Source organism: Neophocaena asiaeorientalis, unplaced genomic scaffold (genome assembly GCF_003031525.2).
Source record: "Neophocaena asiaeorientalis asiaeorientalis breed wild unplaced genomic scaffold, Neophocaena_asiaeorientalis_V1.1 scaffold523, whole genome shotgun sequence".
NCBI classification, from domain to species: Eukaryota; Metazoa; Chordata; class Mammalia; order Artiodactyla; family Phocoenidae; genus Neophocaena; species Neophocaena asiaeorientalis.
The window spans coordinates 1,784,602-1,810,765 of NW_020175436.1; the positions used below are offsets into that span (position 1 = coordinate 1,784,602).

At 49.4% G+C, this 26,164-nt stretch overlaps 1 protein-coding gene across 1 annotated transcript in view; it reads left to right on the forward strand.

The window, feature by feature from the left end:
• SCARA3 (scavenger receptor class A member 3) overlaps nucleotides 1-26,164 on the forward strand; it is a 38,371-nt gene that overhangs the window by 691 nt on the left and 11,516 nt on the right. The window contains 5 exon segments of the mRNA XM_024767767.1: nucleotides 1-109; nucleotides 20,379-20,480; nucleotides 21,885-22,004; nucleotides 23,317-23,415; nucleotides 24,405-25,448. The exon segment at nucleotides 1-109 is cut by the window's left edge and continues 35 nt beyond it. Coding sequence (XP_024623535.1) covers nucleotides 1-109; nucleotides 20,379-20,480; nucleotides 21,885-22,004; nucleotides 23,317-23,415; nucleotides 24,405-25,448 — 1,474 coding nt within the window.

Genomic DNA, 26,164 nt, shown 5'->3' on the forward strand with positions numbered 1-26,164 from the left:
CTATCGATCCGTGCCCTCCCGGGACCCGTCGGCTTCAGCCCGGGTCGCACGGCCGCCGAGCCGCCTCCGGCGGGGCCCTCCCGAGGCCCCGGAGCAGGGACCATGAAAGGTAAGACCGCCCGCGCGCGGGAGTTCCGAGGCGAGCCCCTGCGGGACCCCTCACCCTGCCCGGGCGCGGTGGGCACCTCTCTCTGAGGGCGGGCGAGGACCGGAGGACTCACCCGGTAAGAAGTGCGTGGGCTTCTCTTTCGTATCCTCCGGAGAAAGGTATTGGGAAGACAGGATGGAGCCCTGAAGTCCAGAGGCAAGGGAGAGGAGAGGGAGGATGCAGAATGTGCTCACCGTCCATTGCTCTTTCCCGAAAAGCCGTTGTAAATCCAGAGAAGTATCTGATCCCTTTAACCTGTCAGCACAGAACGATGTTACCAGCCCAACCTTCTACCAGCATCACCCCATCCGGAGGACCCATCTCAGAGGCTGCTGCGGCCCTCACCTAGCCTTTTGCCCAGCGCCAGGCCCAGGATTCTCCTCCGGGAACTTCCACCCTTTCCCCGGGAGAGACCTGTGGTGTCTGGGTTTCTCAGCCCAGGCCCAGCCCTTCCTGACCTCTGAACCCTGGCTGACCATCCTCTGACCTCCTGGGCGCAGAGCAGTAGGGGGAGATCAGTGGTGCGGGCCTGAGCTCTCCCCAGGCCAGTGGGCATCACCACAGTTGTCCTTGCAGCCAGTTCTTGGGATGGAAACAAGAACCAAACTGGGTCCCTGATGCTCATCCCTGGGCCTGGTTTACTCGAGGCCCGGGAGAGTGCACCCCTGGTCTTCATGGTCATTCTCAGGCTAAGGGAGAAACAGGCTTTGGAGTCATACTGTGGGACAGAGAACTTCGGGGTTTTGATGCTCCCTCACCTGCTTTACGATAATCCTTCAGATAGCTTAACTGAATGTTGCAACGGTAAAGGACTTCCGGGGTCATCCGCAGGGCTTTCCGCTGTGCTGTCAGGTGGCGTTGGCGTTGGCGAAGCCGCTTCATTTGCATAGAAGGGTTTGAGGGTTCCTGTGAAGAAAAGGCTCCACGGGTAAACCTCTGATGGATCACAGCCTCCATGTTGTATAGTTGCGGAAACTGAGGCCCAAGCAGGTAGGACCAGCCTCATGGGTGTGTCACCTGTGCAGTCCCCCAAGGGCCCAGGGCACCACATGAGGTTCAGTGCTCTGCTGTCGCTATCTGGAAATTATTAATAATTTTTTAACAAGGGAGCCCAGCAGTTTTATTTTGCACTGGGCCCTGCAAATTACATTGCTGAGACTGTGGATGAGAGAAGGGACTTGCTTGAGATTCACAGCTCCAGGGGGACCGGCCCAGGGCTCCTGACTTCCAGGCCAGTGTGCTTGCTAATGCATACATCCCTCTTCCTTCCCTCTGGCCTCTGGTCCCTCTGTCTGTGCTTCCTGGTGGCCTCACCAAGTCTTGATCTATCTGGGACGAGGCAAGCAAGTTATCATCAGCCCCAGGGAGTTCCCTTAGCAGCAGAGAGGAGCCTCACTCACCAGGTTCCTGCTCTCAGCTACCACATCTGTGCAGTGTCCTGTGCCCAGGCAGCGGTCCTGGGGCAGGTCATTACCAGAAGCCTCTGGAAAGGTCTGAGGCCACATCTCACCACAGGCTTGGGGCCCACGCCGCTCTGGACCTTGATGGTGATGGTAAGAGGCTGCACATTCTCAGAGTGGTTTGGCTCCGCCAACATTCCAGAAGAGCTCTTTGGGGGAAAACAGACCGGGGAAAAGCCAGGCGGGGCCGAAGTCCCCTGAAACGGAGGAGACATCCAGCTCCCGGGAAGGGAGTCAGGAACACACGGCCCGCCTTTCTGAAATTCAGCGAGGCAATGCGACTCCTCTAAGCAGTGGAGGAAGGAGCTGGTGTGAACAGGTATTGAGAGGAGGTCTGTGAGGAGGATCGGCTGAAGCAGGTCGTCCGGTCCCAGCGTCTTCCTGGCCTGCTGACTGGGAGGCTATGGGCTCTGAGCAAGAAACCGAAGTCCTGCCCCTCTCACTTCTTTTCCCTCAGACGGCAGCCTCACCGCCACCTGGGGCCGAATTCCTGTCCGCTGATGCCTTCAGGGCAGCTCTTGTGTGTTTTTCCCCCACTTTTGGGAAACCTTCTAGGATCTTCCATAACCTCCCAGGGCCCGGGCCGCAGAGCTGCGGGGAAGGCGGGGTTGATTCCCAGCCCACCTCCCTGCAGGGTCTCCCCTCATCCTCCCCGGGGGCCAGGAAGAGCCACCCCCTCTACCTGAGATGGAAAAGCCAGGGCAGACAGTCAGTATTTGGCCTTGGGGGCATCTGTGGAGTGTGAAGAATCAGGATTTTTTTTACCCACGTGGAAAAAAAAAAAGTGCCCAGAAGAGTGGGCTGCCCCTTCCAGGATGGCTCTTCCCCGGGGGAAGCTGGCCTCAGACTGTCCTCCGAGGGCCGCACCAATCTGAGAAGCCATCTGCTGGCAAAGATTCACTATCCCCGCTCAAAGCAAAACACGGTGATGTTATGTTTTGTGGAGGTTGGCGGGGACGATACTTAAACAAGAAAACAGGTCTGCTAAGGCGCGCTGCCACCAGTGGCCAGGCGCCAGGGCCCGCTCTGCCAGCCAAGCTGTTTCCACCCTGAGGCGCCTCCTGCCCACCTGCCCACTGGCTGGCAGCCGGGCCTCCCAGGCAGCCGCATCTTTTGATGCAAGCAGGGTCCAGCTCCGGGTCCAGCCCCTCTCACACCTGAGGGGCACGCAGCTGCCACCAGCCCCTGGTGATGGGCCCACCTTGGAGCTGCCCACTGGCTTGTCTGAGCCATTAACAGCCACCTGTGGAATTGTTCCCACATCTCCAGCGAGAGGGTCCTGTTGTGAGATCCCCTCCCAGACATGTGAGTCACCCCTCCAGAAGTGGCCTGGTTCCCTGCGAAGATGACTGGTTTGAGAGTCAAGGACAGAGGCTCTAGTCCTGGCCCCGCATAAGGCTCTGGTCAGTGTTTCCCTCTCTGGGCCTCGTTCCCCTGCTGGGTGGTCCCTGAGAACCATCTTGCTCTGATGCACTGTGACTCAGCCCAGGAGCTCCGGGCCTGAGAGCCACGTAGGGAGCAGGAGTGACTTGGTAAAGAGATGCTTGGAAGCAGGCCTACCTCATGGGCCACTATGTCCCTGGGAGACTTGGCCTCAGCTGCCATGGACGGGCAGAGCCACACCCTGCTGTTCCCCAAACCTGTGGGAAATGACCCCTCCCCACGGAATCGGGGAGCAGTGCCTACAGCTTACAGGCAAAGGGCAGGCAGGAGAGCAGGGGGTCTCAGAAGACAGCAGTGTGATCCTAGGAAAATCTACCTCTTGCAACTTGGCAGGGGGGATATATCCGCTCATGAATGTGCAGACTGCATCCCTTTTGGAAGCCTGACCTCCACCACCAGACCTCGGGACACTGGAGGGGGCCTGCGACTAGAAGGGGCCGACACAGCAAAGGTGCACAGAGCCAATAAGTGGTCTGATGCGGACGAGGGGTGCCCTGGGGCTCAGATGTTGGAGATCAGCTCCAAACAGACAGACAGACAGACACACATACACACGCGTGCGCGCGCACGCACACACACAAGCTGGTCACCTTGCCATCCAGCTGGGGTGATTTTAATAACTGAAGACTCCCACCTCAAAACTAATTTGAGAGCGAGGACAAAGAATTCTAGTTCTCAGTAGATGTTGGCGGACAGCTTGGCAGTTTTCGTGAAGGACAGGCAGCTGTGCTGGGTGTTACAAGTACAGAGTTGGCAAGTACGGCAGCATGATGGACCATGTCACTCATCTATTCACTGTCTGTGTTTTGATCATGTTTAATTTAGTGTGTGTGTGTGTGTGTGTGTGTGTGTTGTGAGCACTGAGCCCAAGGTTGAGCCTAGCCCTGTCACACACCAGCTTTGTCACTTTGTAACTATGATGAAGTCATTGGTGCTCCTTGGCCCTCAGTCTCATCTGCAAGTAGACTGTATGTTCTTTGAAGTTCTTTCCAGCTCTGACATTCTCCTCTAATGTTTTTCCTTTTGTGAGGGTATGTATATTTCTTTCTTTCTTTCTTTCTCTTTTTTTTTTTTTTTTTTGCGGTACGTGGGCCTCTCACTGTTGTGGCCTCTCCCGTTGCGGGGCACAGGCTCCGGACGTGCAGGCTCAGTGGCCATGGCTCACGGGCCCAGCCACTCCGCGGCATGTGGGATCTTCCCGGACCGGGACACGAACCCGCGTCCCCTGCATTGGCAGGCGGACTCTCAACCACTGCGCCACCAGGGAAGCCCGGTATGTATATTTCTATCTATCTGTCTATCTATCCACAGTTTTCCCCCAGACTAAGACTGTAATGCCCACAGGGTAGTATCCAAGTGTGAGTTTCATGAGTGTGAGGACCCTGGCTGCCTTTTTCTTGTCTCACTCTTGCACAAGGCCTGCCACTTAGGAGGTGTCCGTTATATTTGTTCAGTGGTTACATCTGAGTCCCCCACTGGGCTGAAGTCCTTAAAGGCAAGGACACTCCATGGTGTCCCCAGAACCTAACACAGGTATTTGATAAAGATTCATGCTTCTATTTAACCGGCATTTTTTTTTTTTTTTTTTTACCAACTGCCAAGTGCCCGGGCTTGTGTGTCTATGTCTGTCTAACGGCCAAAAAAGATGCAGAGAAGGGCTTAGAGTTTGGACACTGTCCTTTCTCTCCAGGAGCGCACCCTTTCCTGGGACACTTAGGACTTGTGCCCAAATCATTCAAAAAAAGTTTGAAATTGGTAAGTGCATAAGAGAGGTCCCAAGGAGAGAGTTTGGGAGTTATTGGTCCTTTTCTCGTCTCTCCTCCTTTGCTGCTCCACCTCTGGAAGAGTCTGTGGTCTCAGCCGTGGACTCCCATTCATTGAACAGTCCCACCTAGTCTCAAGGATGTGATACACGGGACAGGCTGGTGATACCGGATTTAATCCTCTGAGCCCCAGACCCTTACCCGACAGTGTCCTAAACGTCTAGCTGGAGACCTGCAGACACTCCTTTAGGGTGCAGATGGGATGCCTTCACATCCAACCGAACCCAGGTTAAATAGTGGTTATTCTGGGATGTTGCCTCACACCTTTCAGTCAGCAAACATGTATCAATACCTACTTTGGGGGAGGAAGCGGCTAGTCTAAAGGGGAGCAAGGATGCCCTCCGGTGGAGACAAAACATACACACTTAAGAAGAGAACCAGGGCTTCCCTGGTGGCGCAGTGGTTGAGAATCCGCCTGCCGATGCAGGGGACACAGCTTCGTGCCCCCTTCTGGGAATATCCCACATGCCACGGAGCGGCTGGGCCCATGAGCCATGGCCGCTGAGCCTGCGCGTCCGGAGCCTGTGCTCCGCAACGGGAGAGGCCACAACAGTGAGAGGCCCGCGTACCGCAAAAAAAAAAAAAGAAGAGAACCAAGTAGGCAAGGGGGTGATGTGAAGGAACCAGGGAGTGGTATATACAGTAGATTGCATAGGAATCCCCAGAAAGAAAAAGCCTTTTAAGTTGGGGCAGGTCGGGAAGGCTTTAGGGAGGAGTAGAGGGTGAACAAGATTTGGATGGGGTCATCCAAGAGACAGCAGGAGCAGGAAGCATGTTGGTGAAAGCTGGGCACTGTCATTGGGTGTGTTCACCGGCGATGGGAGAGAGATTTGCCTGGAGACTGAGGGTTGGCAGAGAAATGCAGGGAGCCACAGGACCGGGAGGCCGTGAGTGACACGCCAAGGACTCCAGCTGTGTCCTGTTGACTCCTGTTGACTTTGGAGAAGCCCTAGAAGGGTTTGTCAGGAGATGGCCTGGTTGCTACTTCTCTAATGCCCTTCCCCCATGTTGGGAAATCTCTACTTTCAGAGAAAGCAATGAGGGAAGAAGAAAATGAGCCTGTAACAGAGCCAAGAGGAGCGGTTGGGGACACTGGGGGAGAAGGAGGATGTAATGTAATGGAAACCAAGAGGAGAAAGTTCCAAGAAGGAGAAAATGGTCAACAGTGTGACTGTTGATGGACAGGCTTAGCTAAGGGTTATTTGATTCTGAAAAATGTAGGCTGCAGAAACCTAGAGGGGAGTGGGTGGATTTGAGGCAAAGGCACAGGAAGACCTTGTGTTAGAGAAGTTTCAGGAAAAGGGAGCTAAGGAGTTGAAGTAAGAAGCGGGGCCAGGCGTGAATGGTTTTACAAGGTGGTGCTGGCCTGCCCATTGGAAGGTGGAGGGAGAGAAGAGAAGGGGAGATGGGGGCCAGGGATGAAGGAGATAGGAGTGGCTGAGCTTTGCTGTAGAAAGAAGAAAGGCTAGGACTTCCCTGGTGGTCCAGTGGGTGAGACTCCGTGCTCCCAATGCAGGGAGCCCGGGTTCGATCCCTGGTCAGGGAACTAGATCCCACATGCAGCAGCTAAGACCCGGAGCACCCTAAATAAATATTTTTTTAAAAAGAAGAAAAGCTGTCTTTATGGGGGCCCCAGGAAGGATGTAGACATAGGCTCTTTGCATTCCTAGTTGCATTTAATCTTTTTACCATATATCCCCATTATAAAAATTTTGAAAAATTCAGAAAAGGAAAAAAAAAAAATCACACTCACCTGAACTCCTACCCCTCAGAGATAATTGACAAGATTTGGAAGAGAGTTCTTCCAGATATCCTTCAGTGTCTATTTGCACATGGATTTTTTTCACATAAGTAAGATTATACTACTAATAACATGGCTTATTCTATGTATGTATTTATAAAATTCAGCAATAGAACCTAGATATCTTCCCTAGGCAGTAAGTATAGATCTGCATTCTTTTTATTGGCTGCATAATATTCCATATGGCTTTACAATAATTTATTTAACCAGTCCCTTATCAATGGGCATTTAAGGTATATACATTTATCCTCAGGTTTATCATAGCACGCAGTGATAATCTTTACATCTCCATCTTTGCCAAGTGGTATACATATCCCCTTAGAAAAAAATTCCTAGAAGGGGGTTGCTGAGTGAAAAGGCATGCTCTTTTGAAGTTTGGCTATCATCAAAAAGAACACAAATAACAAATGTTGGTGAGTACATGGAGAAAAGCGAGCCCTTGTGCACTTTTTTTTTTTTTTTTTTTTTGCGGTACGCGGGCCTCTCACTGTTGTGGCCTCTCCCGTTGCGGAGCACAGGCTCCGGATGCGCAGGCTCAGCAGCCATGGCTCACGGGCCCAGCCGCTCCACGGCATGTGGGATCTTCCCACACCGGGGCGCGAACCCTCATCCCCTGCATCGGCAGGCGGACTTTCAACCACTGCGCCACCAGGGAAGCCCCCTTGTGCACTTTTGAAAGGAATGTAAATTGGTGCAGCCACTATGGAAAACAGTATGGCCGTTCCTCAAAAAACTAAAAATAGAGCTACCATATGATCCAGAAATTCCACTCCTGGGTATATATCTGAAAAACCCCCACTAATTCAAAAAGATATATGCACCCCAAAGTTCATAACAGCATTATTTACAATAGTCAAGAAAAAGAAACAACCTAGGTGTCTTGTCAACAGATGAATGGATAAAGAAGATGTGGTACATATATATACACATGCACACACACATATATACACAGTGGAATATTACTCAGCCATATAAAAGAATGAAACTTTGCCATTTGCAACATGGATGGACCGGGAGGGTATTATGCTGAGTGAGTAAGTCAGAGAAAGACAAATACTGTAATGACATCACTTATATGTGGAATCTAAAAAATACAGCAAACTAGTGATTATAACAAAAAAGAAACAGACTCACAGATATAGAGAACAAGCTAGTGCTTACCAGTGGGGAGAGGGAAGGGAGGAGGGGCAAGACAGGAGTAGGAGATGAAGAGGTACAAGCTACTTGTATAAAACAAGCTACAAAGATATATTGTACAGCACAGGGAATATAGTCAGTGTTTTATAGTAACTATAAATGGAATACAATCTTTAAAGGTTGTGAGTGACTATGCTGTACACCTGTAACTTATATAATATTGTACATCAACTGTACTTCGATCGAAAAAAAATGAAGTTTGGAAATAGAGTCCACACTATGCTCCCAGGGCACGAGGGCCCATCTCCACACACCCTCATCTACACTGGGTTTAAGGGGTAGGCACCTGGAGGAAGTTAGGGCAAGATGACGAGCTTAAACCTAATGCGTTTGATCTTTTCAGAAAGGGAGGTAGTGAGCTCATCTTTGGAGCGTGAGGTGGGCTGAGAAGAAGAGGAATAGTGGGTGAGGATGCAGATGGGAAGATCTGACCGGGGACAGAGCCACACCAGTGTCTGACATGCCCCCACGGGGCTGGGTCCCCAGTGCAGTGCAGAGAGAAAGGGCTGGGGAGTGAAAGGCACCAGGGCCAGGAGAGAAAGCTAAAGGCTCCCGGGAGCCGAAGGTGATCCTGGGGTCCAGACTGACTGCCTGTGAGAAGCAGGAGTATAAAGACTTAGTGCAGGGGATTAGGAAAAACAGCCGGAGAGGGTGCAAGAAGGGAGCTTGCGATCATGCAGACAGAACAGCAGTTAGGTCTACCCCAGAGGATGTGCAGGCTGAGCTGCGGCCAACGTGGAGATGAGACCTACAGATTCCAGGTCAAGGAGCCCTGCGGTCTAGAGACCCAGTGGGCTTTCAACATGTTCCCTCCATTAAAGCTGGTGGCGGGAGACAGGATGAAGAAATCATCGAATCCAGGTGATGCATTTATCCAGAACAGTATTCCCCAATGGGGGTGCACCTCTGACTACCAGTTCCATTGGATTTAATAGATCATTGTTTTCAAGAATGGCAAGAAATTCTACGGTGAAATAAGTTTGAGAAACACAGAATTAAACACAGATAGAGATGGGCTTTTTTTGCAGAACTTTTCAAAATTTGTACTGTGTTAATGCGAGTCTCGAGAGGGTGATGGAAAACGCAGCATTTTTCAGATTTACTTGATCAAAGAACCCCTTTACACAAATATTTTGAACTAGTGCTCTGTAGGACGTGTTTTTGAAAACTCAACTTCTTGAAAGTTGGAAATTGGTCCTGAGAGTGACAGGCATTAGGAAAGAGAGAGAAATGACAGCAGCAATTCAAGCGGGATAGAAAAACAATCCTAATAAAAATGGCTGTTGTTACCATTTATCAAGTATTTACTGTGTACCAGGTACTTTTTGCATGTTGTCTCATTTTCACAGCAGCTCTGTGCAGGAGATGGTATTCTCACTATTTTGCACACGGAGCCCAGAGAGGGGAAGGGGAATCCCCTGCGAGGGAACGCATGACTGGAAGTGGTGAAAAGCAGAAGGGAGGGGTTTGAAGGCCCAGAGGTAACGATCAAGATCAAGAAACTCATGATTCCCACCCCTCCCACCCTACTGGGTTTGTGGGGTTCAGGATCGATGGAGGAGCTGCTGTCTCCACAGAGGAGACCATTGTATATGTGATGGGGGAGGGTTAGGGTCTGTTGTACTGAGTGGATAGCCGGGGTTCTCTTCTCAAATAGAGGTTATACAACCCCTTGAAGGGGTACAGTCATCCCTCTATATCTGCAGGGGATTGGTTCCAGGGTCCCCCACGGATACCAAAATCCAAGGATACTCAAGCTCCTTACATAAAATGGCATGGTATTTGCATATAACCCACACACATCTTCCCATATACTTTAAATCATCTCTAGATTAGTTATTACGCCTAATACACTGTAAATGCCAGTGTAAATGTAAACGGTTGTAAATACACTGTAAATGCTATGTAAATAGTTGCTGGTCACTCAGCAAGTTCAAGTTTTGCTTTTTGGAACTTTCTGGAAATTTTTTTCCAAATATTTTCCAACCGCGGTTGGTTGAATCCGCAGAGACGTGGAACCCACGAGTACGGGTTGGCATTTGGAGTCGTCGCAGATAACCAGGGATTGCTACTGGCATTCAGTGGGTCAGAACGCCAGATGTCTGCTCGGCGTGGGTAAATCCTGTCTAATGGAGACCTGTGCCACTCAAATGCCAGGAGTGCCCCAGTTACAATACTGAGGGCAAGAAAGGGGAGGAAAGTCATTTAGGATAAAGAGGGAGATCGCCCACAACCTCTGTGGTTACAGGAACCGTGGAAGGCAGCAGATGCTGGGGGCTGGCCTTGAGGATACAGACAGGGGTGGCAGCAAGGAGAGGAAATGCCTGTCCCAAGAGCATCGAATGTGGATTTTAGGAATGAAGGAGCAGAAAAGAGGCGACAGTCACAGGGGAGCAAATCATGACACCTTGCCGAGCAGGAGAATCTGAAAGGGAAGGACCAGATCATCAGAGCAGAGAGGGACAGACTGATTCCCATCCGAATATAAACGTACCCTCAGCGGAAGCCTGTGGGGAGGGGGTCATGGCAGAAGGGTTCCAATGAAAACAGTTTTGCCACCTTAATTATAGCATTCTCCGACCATAAACTACAATTATTCTGCAACTTTAAATATAGCATTGGCTCCTGAGAAGACTCTGAAATCTTTATTTTTACTGACCCAATTGGCTGTTTTGAAAACCCACTCTGTGAACTCTGTAGAAGATAATCATCAAAATATGTTCCTTGAAGTTCCCAGAGAAAGACCTTTTATTCAGTTCCTCGAATCTCTCCCCCCTTGCTGACTCTGATGGAAGATTGCAATCCCTGAAAGGCTAAAGAGTGAATCAACACCGCATTTTCAGTCAACCGAAAGCTGGATTCTACGACCACAGTTGAGTTAGCAGTTGGTCAACACGTCGGGGCTATTTTCCACCTCCAGAGGGACAAGTGAACCCGGCTCAGCCCCAGCAGAGCCAGAAGTCATGCCCAGCCATGTGCCGACTCTGTGGCACCTTCAAATCAAACTCTCTACAATGTGGCTCTGTGGGAGCTGAGGCTTGAAAAAAACAAGGGAGTTCCCGTGTGGCGGCCTTTCTGATATTTGAGTTGGAGAATATGACCGTAGGTATGGGAGAAACAGAGGTTCTTTCAAGTCTCCAGTGGTTGCCACTACTTTATGAGTCTGGGCTTGCAGCGCTGTCTTTGAAGGCTAATTTTTTTTTTTTTTTTTTTTTTTTTTTTTTTTTTTTTTTTTTTTTTTTTTTTTTTTTTTTTTTTTTTTTTTTTTTTTTTTTAATTCACTGCCTGGAATTTGGGTAGAGATCGCTAGCTGAAGAGTGGGGCCCGGCTGTGCCTCCAGTAGGTCATTCATGGGCCTGGCTTCTTCATGACAGGGATGAGAATGCCCCCTCATGACAGCTCCAATCCCTTGGGGCCTCTGGAACAGGGGAGGCTGAAACTGGCTCTCAGAGTCTTCGATGTTTGCTACCCAGGCAGCAGGCTGTCCCAAGCTTGTCTCAAGAGAGGGGTTTTCCTGAATACTTCAGGTTCCAGGCATTACCCTAGCTTTGCCAGTGCCCTTTCCCAAGCCCACCCGCTCCTGTCCCAGTGGCCTTTCTCCTGGAATCAGCAAAATGAAAAACAAAAAAGAAGAGTACACAAAGAGAGACAGAGAGAAGGCAACAGAGGCTACTTCTGCCTTCCTGGAAAGGTGGCCTCTTTTCAGACAACTGTGGCGACATCTTCAACCATTCCAGGCACCTGGCAGCCCATACTGACATGCAGGTGCTTCCCAGTTTTCAGCATGTCAGGAAGTGCTCAGTTTCATGGATGGTTTACGTATGATGCAGGAAAGAACCACAGCCTGACTCGAGAGGGCCATAAAAATGCTGGTGGTATTCTAAAGTGATTAACTGGACACGTGGAAAAAATTAACCACCACCCACCCCCCCAAAACAGGGAGGCCTTTTAGCTTTAGGAGAGGAAAATCATATCCTTTGTTCCAGCTCTGAGAAAGGGAGGGGAAGAAGATGGTAAATTTTGCTGTACCGCCCCCAACCTAGCCTTTCATTCCTTTTCAATCCAGACATTAGGCCCCTCCCTGTATATTCATTTTAAGTCTCTGCCGCTTTAAGCCTTTGCATCTTCAATGCATCAGAACTCCCCAACACTCCCTAGCCAGGGGGAACTCTAAGAATAAACCATATTTAAACCATATTTTAAATCATTAATCTTTTTTTTTTTTTTTTTAGTAAAACTGAGCTCTTAATTAAAAGGGCAGAAGTTAACAATTAACTAAGGATGCAGGCCTTCTCAAAAGGTCAGTAAACCCATCTTTTTTGAACACCCACTATGAGGTCAGCCCTGTGCTGAAAGAGGCTGAGGGAAGATTTCCTGACCTCATGGGGATGACAAACCACTGGCAGGCCAGACGTGTAAACAGATGCTGAGCCTGGATGGAAGAGGCCTTTCCGAGCTCCGTGGCCTGTCTGCACTGGGTGTGTGTAACTCTGCAAGCATTCTGTATGTGTGTTTGCATCTTCAGATCCCTGGGCATTTCGGAGCCTCTAACTAGCTGACAGATCACTTAACCTCTAACAGTCTTTGTAACATGACAGGTGGGCTCTGTGACTTGTAAGTTCTCTTCCCACTCCCTCTCTCTGAAAGCTCTGGAAAGCTGGGGCAGCCGACAGTCACATGGCCCCAGAAGGCATGGGAACAGGCAGCATGGGAGATGCCGAGGCGGGTGGAAAATTCTTTTCCTGTCTCTGCTGACCCCACTTGGTCCAGTGCAAGGGGAGAGTACAGATCCTGTCTCATCGATCATCCTCTCATCAGTCATAGCCTCTGTCCCTCAAGCCCAGCTCCTCTCAATTCTTTATGCCTGTTTCCTCATCCTTCCTCTGACTGGCTCAGTCTTGGTGTGATGCGAGTATGATGAGTGCGTGCTTGCACAGGGTTTGGCTTCTAAGAGCCTCGCAAAGCTTTGGATTATGTCCTCATTCAGATGAACAAGGCTGAAGTGGAACAGTTGCTACAGCGTTCCAGCCATAGGTAAATTAGGGGTCCCCAGGGTCCGTGGCTCAGCGCTAGTAAACAGGAAGTTGGAAGGATTAGAAAGAGAAGAGCTCTTTGGGGATGGGACCCGGGGAGGGGGCGCGGCGGGGAGAGGTGGGGCTGTGAGTTATGGAGCTGTGACGTCAGCAAAGGGAAAAAGGGAATAGGGCTAAACATTTGCGAAGCCCCTCATCTAAAGAGAGCTGAGATCGCGCTGGCCATCATTCCCCTTCCTGCGGGCGGCTCCGCAAAGTATCGGACGGGTCTCGGTGAATTCTCACTTGCTAATGACTGCCAATCTAGGGGCTCTCGGTGGGAGAGCAGAGTTATGACAGAGCTGTTTTTTCCGAGGGAGTGTTTGCTGAAGGTTGGTGTCCATCTTGCTTGATTTAAGTCTTCCCAGATTCCCTGCAAAGGCTATAAACAGGGAAGTGATGAAATTGACCCTGGAGCCAGAAGAAGGAGGAGGCCTAGTCACAGGGGCGGGCACGCAGGCACCACCAGGGGTGGAGAGAGATGAGAAACACAGGCCTAGGAGGAGTCTCTGCTCCGAGGAGTGGAAGGAATACCTCCCTGAGGGGCCCCCGGGGCTGCGGTAAATCCAACAGCCCACAGCGTGGTTCTGGCTGAAATCATCTGGGGGGTGAGAGGGTTCCGCTAGTTAGGGCGAGGGTTTGGTCTGACACAGCACAGAAGGCACCGCCTCGCCTGTGGCGCTCGTTTATGGGGAAGCGATGGCAGTCCTGGTAACATTCCAGGCGACGTTATCCTCTTCAACTGTCGGCAGATTGATGATAGGGTAACAGCCTTAAGACACAGAGGGGGGCTCAAGAGGTTGATTTCTTAGGATACGTATAAAGGGTACCAGTCATGTCAGCCTTCCTTCTGCTACTGTACCCACCCTCCTCCAAAGCGTGCACACACACGCACACGCACACGCACACGCACACGCACCACACACGAGAACACACTAACTGTATCAGACAGAGGCTACCTGCAGTTTGTTACTGTGGAGAGGGAACTCAAGCATGAAGTTCAGGAGGCTTTGCCACTCTTACAGATCAGGGGTCTTGGCCTTCCCCAGTCAATAGAAATTGATCAGAGGCCAGACAAGAAATTCAGGCAAGGCTTTACTGGGGCCCCTGAAACAACAGGTTTCCTTGCTTGCTCCCCGACGGGGGTGGGGTGTGAGCTTGTTTCTTATATGGGGTGAGGGAAGGGGTGTGTCCATGGGGCAGGCCGGAGGGATGGCTTAGGAGTTTTGCCCACCCCTTAGGTGGTGTTGCATGCAGGGGGCACGTGCAGTACCCTGCTTTTGCTCCCAACACCCTGTTTTTGCTTCCGGCTCTTCAGAAGTGGCGGTTGCGGGTTTTTTTGGTCTTCGGTATCTTTATGTCCATCATTTGCCCCAACTGTGCATGCACGCAGTTATTTTTAGCCCCTTACAGTTTCTTTGTATGTTATTGCTGGAGACGTTTTTGTCTAGTTGCAAGCACTGCAGCAAAGGGTCCCAGGTCCCAGCCTGTCTCCTCACTAGCTGTCCCTGTGGCTTTAGCCAGGCATTCAAAGTTAACCCTCCTCCCCCTAACTCAGCTTTCCCATCTGTAAAACTGGGAGAATAACTTCTCACCCTGTCTGTCTGTCAGGCTAGCTGTGGGGATAAAGGGTATGAAGCCAGGTCTCTGCCTTCCCCCCGCATTAACTCAGAGTCTCTGAGGGTAGGGGGCTGACCTTGGTCTTTGCACCAGGCTTCTCCATGATTACACATGCAGGCATAGACCCCCTACCAGGAAGGGTAACACAAAACCATTCATAGTCCCATGCGAAATTGTGTTTGTTGAGCACTTCTCTGTGCCAGTCCCTGTGCTAGGGGCTTTGGGTAAAGCAGAGAAAAAGACAGACACAGTCCCCACCCTCAGATCCTAGACACTGAGGAAGAGAGCTGTGGGATAAATAATAACAGGTGTACTGCATTCCACAAAGGGAAAATACCATGTGGAAGAATATGTAACAAACAAGAGACTTCCTCCAGTCTGGGAGCTCCGGGAAGGCTGCTAGGAGGTGCCGTGAAAGTCGTGACCTGGAGGACAAGCAGAGGGCACTCGTGGCAGTGATGGTGGCATCTTTAATTTGGGGTTACCCAAGTCCCTCCCCGACTGAGCCCGTTCAGGGCTGCCCTCACTTATCGGGCATTCCTTGCCCACTCTGCCTCTTGGCTCCCGGGTAGGTCACAGTGGTCACGACAGCACAGCACTTGGGAAATGAGGCTGCTTCCGGGTCATTGCCGGAGAACCTGGGAACCATGCCCAGTCCTGGGCCCAGCCCCCTTCATTTCTACCTGCTCACCTTGTAGTCACAGGAGCAAGGATTCTTAGCATTTGTAGAACCTTGTCTCCTTACTCTGAGTGGGGAGTGGGTGCGGTAGAGAAGACTTCTGAGTTCAGATCTCAGCTTCACCACATATCCTGGGTGCTGTTAAGCAACGCTCTTAACTTCCCTGAACCTCAGTCTTTTTGCGTATGAAAGTGGTACTTTCGACTCTAAAGTTTATAGCATCGTTGTGAAGATTGCCCCAAGGCAAGATCCAACCCTTCAGCACTTTAAAAAAGGGAACAAAGAAAAACAAAAATTGGAGCTTCTACTTCTAGCATTACCAACTTAAAATATTCCTGGGTTATAAAGTTTAAGTGCCTGATAAACGACAAGCAAACTGCTAAATGCATAGCTAGAGTTGAAAGAAAACAGGGGAAATCCCTAGGGACCGAGCCAAAAATACCCCTTAAAATTAGGGACTGAAACCAAACGAGTCCACAAGCGCAGGAGCTGGATGTTAGGAATCTTTAGTCTTGGGTGCAGCAGGAGACAAGGCTGTGAGAGGCACAAGGGGCACTTGTGGACCTTTGCTGAACCAAAGACCTCCCAGCATAAAACTCCAACCCTAGAGGATGCTGCTTCCAGGTGCTGTCACCCTGGGACAGCCATTCTGTTTGGGGTTATTTATTTTTTTTGGCCCCATTGTTTTCTAATGGGCCACGGTCTTCCTACTGTTTGGTCAGCGCTCAAACCTGTGGTTAATGATTTTGAGTCTCACCCCAGCCAGTCTGCTCCTTGAAGAGGGGGGAGGGGAAGGGAAAGAGGCTAGATGCGAAATCTACCTGCTAGAGAGCTGACAAGGAAATGGGATATCTCCAGACAAGCCGGGTGAGGGGAAGGGGGTGGTGCTGGGTTAACACAGCCTTGCCCTCAACTGGTCTGGGGATCTAGTATACATTCTATGTGAACGCTTGGGTGATCCAATCTAAGGAATCAAACCACAGTGGTCCCAGATCGGTAGCTCCCCTGGCACCTGGCAAAAGTCTAGGAAATGCCCTCTGGAAGAAAGAGTCTTGAACACAGACCCCTCAGGATCCACTGTTTAATCAGGGGCTGCAACATGAATGCCCTTCCACACCTCCCCATCCTCTCCCTCCCCCTGGAGTGCATTATGGTGGCCCCAAAGCTATGCACACACAAGCTTTAACAATTTTCAGAAATAAATATCATGAAACATCTGCAAGACATATGATGATAGGTTATGTTCTCATGAAAACCTTCTGTGAAAAGAAAAATCAACAGTTCGACAGAAAAATGGGCAAAGGCTACATCTAGTTAATTCGTGGAAAGGCATGGTTAGTAAGCACTTGAAAATGTTCCATTTCACTAATAACTCTTAAATGTGCAAAATAAAATACGGAGATTCTTTGAGTTAAACTCATAAAGACATTTATTTTTTATAAGACTCACTGGGGAAGGACTAGTATATCAGTATATATTCATATGCTGTGTGGGTGGCAGTGTCATTCGTATGCCCTTTCTAGATGTCAGTTTGTTCATTGGTTTCTAGAACATTAAAATGTTCTTACAATCTGCTCCAGTCAATTCACTTTTAGAAAACTGTCTAAAGAAAGCCCTATATGTGCATAACATTTTACGTATAAGGATTTTCACTGCAGTATCATCCATAAACACACTTATTGCATACGCACACAGACACATAAATTTTTCCTGAAGCTCTTGAGGGTAAGTTACATACATCGTGGTTCTTTACTTCTGAATATTTCAGTGTGGATTTCCTAAGAACAGGAATATGATCAGGGTACAGTTATGAACTTCATGAATGTGCTTCAGTTCTTTATCTAATGTACCATATGTATTCCGATGTTCGTTGATCAGATAATAACCTCGATGGATTTTCTTTTCCCTCCAGGCTCTAGCAGGCTCTAGCTTCACATTAAGGATTGCATTTGGTTGTCATGTCTCTTCACCTTTCAACTGTCTCTTTTGACTCTAATATTTTCGAAAAATACAGCCCCCCCCCAACTTTTAAAAATACAATGCTTACATTGTGCTTTTCTCATGTTTCTTCATGATTCGATTGTGGCTATGCACCCTCGGCCAGCAACTTACGTAAATGATGGTGTGTGCTGGTCAGCGTTGCCTGATTTCCCCACTGTGTAATTACTGGGTTTTTTTCCTCCCTTGCAACTAATAAGTAGTCTGTAAGCAGACAGTTTAAGGCCATGGATAAAGGCTTATACGTAAGCATACATATATACTGTTCTTCATCAAAATTTTCCCAAGAGGTGGCGTCCACTCATGGTTCTAACATGATCTGGTCTTTATCATGATGATTGCAGTCCCAACTCCAGCAGTAAGAAGAGCCCTCCCTTCTCCCTACCTGTCTGTCTGTCTATCATTGGTATGGATTCCTGTTTTTTCAATGACTTGTAATTTCATTATTATACTTAATTATTTTAGTGCTCAAATTGTTCCAGATTTGGCCAGTGGGGGCATCTTCAGGCTGGTTTCGATTTCTTTTTGATATGCCCCATTATGTTTTTTTTTTTGGAGCATTCCCTTAATTTCTGAAATAGCAAGATGTTCTAGATTCATCTTCTACCTACCCTCTGCCCCTACCCTAAAATCAGCCATTTCTTTAAGAAGCCTGGGTTCCTTTTAGTGGGAAATGGTATTAGAGACCAACTGGATTGCTAGGGGTGTTCAGGGCTATTTTGGTGTCTTTGCTTCCTGGACCTTTCAACAAACAAAGTTATATGCATACACATAGCTACAAATATAGATGCATCTATACCTATACATGAACATAAACAAATAGGTACACACATAAACATATTTTAGAAATTACTAATCCCCACTGATACCTTCAAATTTCAGTCCAGCTCCAAGGGGTTCTTATTTGTCTCTCCCGTTGTATATTTCTGCATCCCTTTTTTCACAGTGAGAACCCTGGGTCCAAACCACATCAATGCATTTACTCTATTTGCTGAATCTTGAATTAATGTAAAATAACTTCGGAATTGCTTTACCCATGCTACACCAAGAAATAAAATTGCTTTAAAAGTTCAAGATTTGTTTGCACTTCTTCCCCAATCCTACGTTATCACATCCTAGACTGAGATTACAGAGTCCAAACTGTGTCATAATTTACTCAGATTAGTTCCTCTTTCCTTTTTTCCCCCACGTAGTATGTTTATTGTATTTATTCAAGCAAGCAAGGCTTAGTTGGTTCCAAGTATTTTTTATTAATAAAATTGAATTTTTTGAATATGTAAGATATTAACATGTTTTCAGAAGTCAAACTATACAAAAAAATTATATTCAGAGAACTGCGACTCCTTCGTATGTCCCTTTCCCCCACCCCATCCCTTGTAGAAAACAACTTCATTGTTTTTCAGTTTACTTTTCCTGTTTATCTTCTTTTAACAATAAGCAGATATATGCATGTTTTCTTATTTTCCCTTCCTTCTTACAAAAAAGTGACATACCACATGTGCTGCTTTGCTGTTTTCATTTAATATCTCCTGGAAACGACTCCACATCGGTTCATAGAGATTTCCTTATTCATCTGTATAGTTGCACTGAGCCCCATTGCATGTATACGTGCCATCGTGTGTTAACCAATCTCCTATAGTTGTACGTTTAGATAGTTCCCAAATTTTGTAATTACAAGTAATCCTGTAATGAATAGCCTTGTCACATATATTTTCAGATTGTTGGAGGTCTATATTCTGGACAAATTCATAAAAGTGTGCTTGCTGTGTTGAAGGGTAAATGCATCTGCTAAACCCCCGCTCCACAAGCTTTGGGCCATTTTGCATTCAGACCCCAACTCCCCCCACCACCTAGGCCAACAACGTGTATTGTCCTCTGCATCTTTGTCAATGGGATGGGTGAGAAATTTTATCACAGTGTAGTCTTAAGTTGCATTTGTCTTATGAGTAAAGTTGAACATCTTTTAAATTATTCAGGGGCCATTTTTGTATCTCTTTTCGTAATTGCCTGTTTGGGTCTTTTGTTCATTTTTCTGTAGGACTTTTGGTCCTTTATTTCCTCCATTTTTAAAAGCTCTTTATAAATTTGGTATATTAGCTCTTCATCTGTGATGTACGCTGTGGGTATTTTCTCCCTGCTTGTCATTTGCTTTTGTGGCCGTTGTTTTACTAGCATGTAGTCAAACGTATTGATCTTTTCTTTTATTGCCTCTGGATGTTCAGGCGTAGCTTAAAAAATCCCCCCGCCAACTATCTGGCAAGCAATTTAGTTGTCATCGTAAGCTTGCACCCCGACTTCCCAGCACAGAAGCCCTGGTCAGCTCGATGCAGACCACCTCATTTCTCAAACACCCACTTGGAGGTCCGGCTCATTCTGCCAATATTGGACATCTTTCTTCTGGTCATTCATAAAAAGACCAGATCTTGTAAGGAGGAAGGGCTATGCAGTGTCTGGGGGAATGGGAGCAATCTTCTGAATGAGGGAATACATCACTTAGGTCTTATTTAGAGAGCACGTGATCCCAGGGAACGAGCATGGAATCAGCCTTCCGGCATGAGATCTGTTCCTGCCGCGGTCCCTTCCACCCCCTGGCACGTCCTGCACAAGGCAATGTGTGAGGCAGAGGCTGTGCCCATCCCGTGTCCTCACACTGCCAGCTCCTCCTCTCCGAAGCCCCCCAGCTGCGCTGGATGCAGAGTCTTGGCGGGGACGGTGCTGGGGCCAGATTCGCCCTTGTCCCTGCAGAAGCAGAACCCTGCTTCGGTTACAACGTGTCAGGGAATGGAAGGGTGCTGAGCCAGATAAGGCAACCTTTTCTGACTCCACCCCAGGGGTCTGAACAAGGCACAGATAGAGAAGGCACCTGGGCTGGCCTGCGTGCCTTTACCAGTTTGCCAGAGATCATGAACTCTCCTCCCCCAGAGGTGTTGGGACATCCCAGTTCCTCAGCCACTTGATTCTGACCTCCGTCCTTCTTTGCTCTGCTTGCTGTCAGGTCATCTGGAGCTCAGGTGGGCTGACTTGGACCCAGGGGCGGGGGTGGGCTTAGGGTGTGGGGACAGTAAAAGAATGGGGCAGCTGGAGAGGGGTGGGCGTGGCTCCCCAGCCTGGGTCTGACAGCTCTGGCTCCATCACAGTGAGGTCGGCCTCTGGCGACGGAGATGCGCTGTGTGTTACAGAAGAGGAGCTGGCAGCCGACGACGACGAGGACATGCCGTCCTTCCCGTGCTCACAGGAGGGTAAGGGCTCCGGGCTGATCCCAGGCTGGGGACAGACTTGTCTGTCTGCATGGCTTCAAAGTCCTGGCTGTGCCTTCCCCGCTGCTCCCTGGAAGCATTGCCTGGGCCTGGGTTATGCGGTACAGATGAAGTCCGAGTTTGACACACGTGACCTCTGTCCCCAGGGTTCCTCCACAGACCTGTCCGGGACCATCTCCCCCAGGGCCTCTCTTCCAGCTGGCCCAGAACTATCCCCTTCATTGTATCCCATGCCCATCAAGTGGCCCGTCGTTCTCAGGCCCACAGGACCAGCTTGGCATGTGGCTGACCTGAGAAACCAACGCCCTCTGAACGGTTACTTGCAGCAGGGCTTCTCGGTGGATTTCAGTAGAGGTTAGAGCAGCTGTTCTCAATCTTGGCCGTGCATTGTAACCACCCAGGGACGCCTGAGACCGACCCTTAGAAATTCTGATCTCTTTCGGTCTGGAGTGTGGAAGGGCATCAGGGTATTTAAACATTCCTGGTACTCATAACGTGAAGCTGAAGTTGAATCCACCTTAAAAATTTCACAGCTGGGAGCATCAAGTTCTCAATCTTGGCCGTGCATTGTAACCACCCAGGGACGCCTGAGACCGACCCTTAGAAATTCTGATCTCTTTCGGTCTGGAGTGTGGAAGGGCATCAGGGTATTTAAACATTCCTGGTACTCATAACGTGAAGCTGAAGTTGAATCCACCTTAAAAATTTCACAGCTGGGAGCATCACAGCTTTCCTGCTGGCCATTGGTCACCTCCCAGAGCCGCCAGGAAGACCTTCTTCCAACCTTCCTCTACGATAAGGACCAACTGATACACTGGAGTCATCCGTTTGGCTTCCAGGAGAGCTTCTGGTTACCTGCAAAGTTTGGGGACTGGCGACCAACCTTCTGGTTGGCCTGGGACTGAGGGGTTTCCCAAGATGTGTGACTTACAGCTTTAAAACTGAGACAGTCTTGGCAAACCATCCTGGTTTGCCCAATACCAAGGAGTTCCCAGAACAGAAGACTCTCAGTGCTAAAGTCCAGGAAAGTCCTAGACAAACTGGGAGGAGTTGGTCACCCAATGGTGAGACAAGGCTGGCTGCCCTGTGAGGGGGCTGATGTTTCGGGAAGAGGTGTTTTCCTGCACCATGGGCTGAATGACGAAGCCATGGAGACAGAATGATGGTGTGATGGGCGCTTACTCTGAAGATCCTCACTGTGGTCTTGCCTGTTCGTAAAAGCTCTAGGACCTCCAGAAAAGGCAGTGAAGTGGGTAGAGGCGAGGATCCAGGACAGCTTCCTTTCTGAGGCTGGTTCAAAATGGGATGAGACAGGCCAGAGCAGGAGAACTGACCCTTTGGCCGCGGCCTCTGCCACCGGCCTCTTTTTGTCCCCCCTCTCCACAGGCCGGCCGGGGCCCCGCTGCAGCCGCTGCCAGAAGAACCTGTCTTTGCACACATCGGTGCGGATCCTTTACCTCTTTCTGGCCTTCCTCCTGGTGTCTGTGGCCGTGCTGGCCTCTCTGGGTGAGTGCAGGCTGCCAGCAGCATCCCGCTCATCCGGGGCTCTCCACCCCGGGCTGTGGGGGTGGGGGGTGTTTCTCATCAGGGGTCCTTTCAGTGCCAAAACCCCCTACAAAGACAAACACACATCTCTGTGGCTCACGGACCAGAGCCAGCATCTTCCTGACTAGGGGCTCTTAGTGCCTGATTCAAACTGCAAAGACTAACACGTAACTTCTGGTCAATAATTAGCTGTGTGGCCTTGAACAAGGCACTTCCCCTCTCAGGACCTCTGTTTTCCTACTGGTAAATGAGAACCTAGGGCTAGATAGTAGTTCTCAGTTTCAGCCCCATGTTAGAATCATCGGGGAGCTGTAAAAAAATATGGATGCCTGGGCCCCCCCTCGGATAATGGAATTAATTCAGTAGTTAAGCTCTTCAGATGCTTCTGGTGTACATCCGGGGTTGAAATCACCAGATAGGACAATGTCTAAGCCCTTGCCATGGCCTTTGTGTTTCTCAAAGTGAAGTTGGATGTGTACCTGTGTCAGGGTTGCCCCCAGGATTTGTTATAATGCAAATTCCTGGGTCTCCCTCAGACCTACTAAGTCAGAGTCCTGCCAGCGAGGCCCAGGGATCTGAAGTTTGGTGGTTCTCATACACTCAGCAGTTTGTATGACGGTGGTGGCTGACCCAGGTGATGGCGTGCTGCCAGTTTCAGGTAGCTTCTGCCTCTGGATACTAACACAATTTATGTTTAAAAAGTGAAAACAAATTTGAAAGTTTCTTAACTGCAATCTCATTCCATTCTTAGCTTCAAATTTTAAAAAAAGCTTTTTTACTAAGGGAAGCCTGTAGGTTTGTTCACTCCAATGTACTAGATATTAAAGACAAAGCTGGGACTCAGGTGAGGCACGGAGATGGATAGGATTAAGAATAATTTTTATTTTTATATTCCTTTCTTATTTGTCCCCATTCTACCCTGTGGTCAGATCTTAGGTCTAAAATCTGAGGGCGGTGGAAATTAGATATGTATATGTATAATTTATGTACTATTACATATTCTAATATACACATATATACCCACATATGTATAAACACATATATACACTGAAGGGAGATATATAAAAAGATTATATCTATCCATGTCTATAGATATATAGACACACAGATATATATTTTTAAGAGATGTGTGACAGACTCTGGCCATTGGGAAGCCCCACAGAAGAATGAACGGTTTTGGCCGCAGAGGGGCTGATAAATGGTTTGTCTTCTTAACAAATGACTGCTGTTTCTCTGAGCTAAGACCCTTTTCTCATCTCTGTTTCCCCTGCAGTTTTCAGGAAAGTGGACTCTCTCTCAGAAGACATCTCCCTGGCCCAGGCCCTTTATGACAAGAAGCTTGTGTCTATGCAGGAAAATCTCCAAGGGCTGGGTGAGTGTCCAGTGTCCAGATGTGCTAATGACCGTGACAGAAGGCCGATATTACTTGACAGGGGGCGGGGGGGGGGCAGGGTTCCTCCCATGCCATGGTGCCCTGGAGCAGGGCAGCCTTCACCAAGCTTCAAGGCATGAGGGAAAGACAGCCATGGCTCCCGGCCTCCCTGTCCAGCTGGAGAACATCCAGCCAATGAGGGCTGCTACCCTGGGATGCACCCAGGAATGGGGCTCGGGGTTCTGTGAGTGGCATGGATCTAGCCAGAGCCTCCAGGTAGAGAAGCAAGCCGGAGACAGCCCACTCGCCAAATATCTTCACGTATCTGAAATTATTTTTAAGATCTTCCCTATGCTCTTGACGAGTCGGCCCTTTCCTCATCACTGCCTTAAAGTTTGCACAATTTACTGTCTCTTTATCTCTTGCTTTCACAAGGGACGTTCTCATGCTGAGAATGAGACAGAAGGAGCCATAATAGAAGGGTTTAGAGGGGGTCTGCTTGGTGGGAAGAGGAAGTCCTCTTCTGCCACTAATTAGCTGAGTGACATTTGGCAAGTCACTTTTCTGAGCCTCATTTCTCATCAGTCGCGGGGGGAAACTATCCCTGTACCCTTTTCTCCACGAGCTTGTGACGGGCTCAGATAAGCACAAATATTAAAATGTGGGGAGAAATTGTAAAAATAAAATGTAAATGGGAGGTTGTTGGCAACCTCAGAAAAGTTATGAAGATACGTACTCTCAAGAATTTGGTGGTGAGATGGAGAAAATATCCTAAAGCCTACATTTCAGGTCAGAGTAAAGACATTTGGTAGAAATAAGGTTGCATAGCGGTGGCAAGACTTTTCCAAAAAGGATTTCATAGCAGGTCTTAGGAAAGGAAGAGGGATAGGAAAGCCACTTGCCAATTCATTATGCTCTGAAATATTAAAGAAGCAACCTTTGTCCCGTGATCCTTCAGCAACTCAAAATGTTGTCCCTTTCTCCTGAAGAGCTGAAAGCCCCGAACAACTGCTCTTTCTGCCATGAGGCTGGGCAGCTGGGGCAAGAGATCAGAAAGCTGCAGGCGGAGCTGGAGGGAATTCAGAAGATGCTTCTGGCTCAGGAGGTCCAGCTGGACCAGACCTCCCAGACCCACGAACTGCTCTCCACCACCAGCGGTCAGATCTCCCAGGAGATGGGCAATTGCTCCTTCTCTGTCCACCAGATCAACCAGTCTCTGGGGCTCTTCCTGGCCCAGGTGAGAGGCTGGCAGGCCACCACAGCCGGCCTGGACCTCTCTCTGAAGGACCTCACCCAGGAGTGCTACAACGTCAAGGCTGCGATGCACCAGATCAACTTCACCGTGGGGCAGACTTCTGAGTGGATCCACGGGATCCGGCGGAAGACAGATGAGGAGACCCTAACCCTCCAGAAGATGATCGCCGACTGGCAGAACTACACGCGGCTCTTCAGTAGCCTGCGCGCCACCTCGGCCAAGACGGGAGAAGCGGTCAAGAGCCTCCAGGCCACCCTGGGGGCCTCCTCCCAGCGCATCAGCCAGAATTCTGAGAGTATGCACGACCTGGTGCTGCAGGTCATGGGCTTGCAGCTGCAGCTGGATAACATCTCGTCCTTCCTGGATGACCATGAGGAGAACATGCACGACCTGCAGTACCACACCCACTACGCCCAGAACCGCACGGTGGAGAGGTTCGAGACGCTGGAAGGACGCATGGCTTCCCATGAGATCGAGATCGGCACCATCTTCACCAACATCAACGCCACCGACAGCCACGTGTACAGCATGCTCAAGTACCTGGATGACGTGCGGCTCTCCTGCACGCTGGGCTTTCACACCCAGGCCGAGGAGCTCTACTACCTGAACAAGACCGTCTCCCTTATGCTGGCCACCACCGACCTGCTCCGGGAGCGCTTCGGCCTGCTCAGCGCCCGCCTGGACTTCAACGTCCGCAACCTGTCCATGGTCATGGAGGAGATGAAGGCCGTGGACACGCAGCACGGGGAGATCCTGCACAACGTCACCACCCTACGAGGTGAGAGCCAGATCTGGGCCGGGCTGCTGGGGAGCTCCCAGAGGGCCTTGGTGACCTTGGGAAACACAGAAGGACCTGGTTTTGGGCAAAAATCTCAGTGGGCTGATACAATCCTGCAGCAAATTCCTGGGGTGACTGGCGGCTTTTACGTCCTTGCCAACCTCTTTTGGAAAAGTATATGGTTCCTCACTTTGCCCGACATACAAATTTGGATTTTTATGTGCGGATCTGTTTAATTGGGCCCACAGAGAGATATAGGTAGAGCTCATCTTTCGGAAACTCTGTCTCCTTTTGTTTTCTCCCTTCCCACCCCCTTACTGGTGCTCTCGACCATCTGCCCTTCAGATGCCTGTCACTCTGATGCCCTCTTCTCCTCCCATCTCACCCCTGTCTTAGGCAGAGTTCTTCAGAGATATAGGAGAGAGAGAGAGAGAGATTATAAGGAATTGGCTCATGTGATTTTGGAGGCTGGCAAGTCCAAAATCTGCACAGCTGATGTCCTAGTTCAACTCAAAAGGCTGGAAGCTGCTGTAGAACCAGGAAGAGGCAGTGTGCCAGTTGAAGGCTGTCAGGCTGGAGGATGCTCTGTTACTCAGGGGAGGGTCAGCCTTTGGTTCTATTCAGGCTTCAACTGATTGAGGCCCACCCACATTGAGGAGGGCAATCTGCTTTACTCAGTACTGATTTTGTTTTTAACTTTTTTTTTTTTTTTTTTT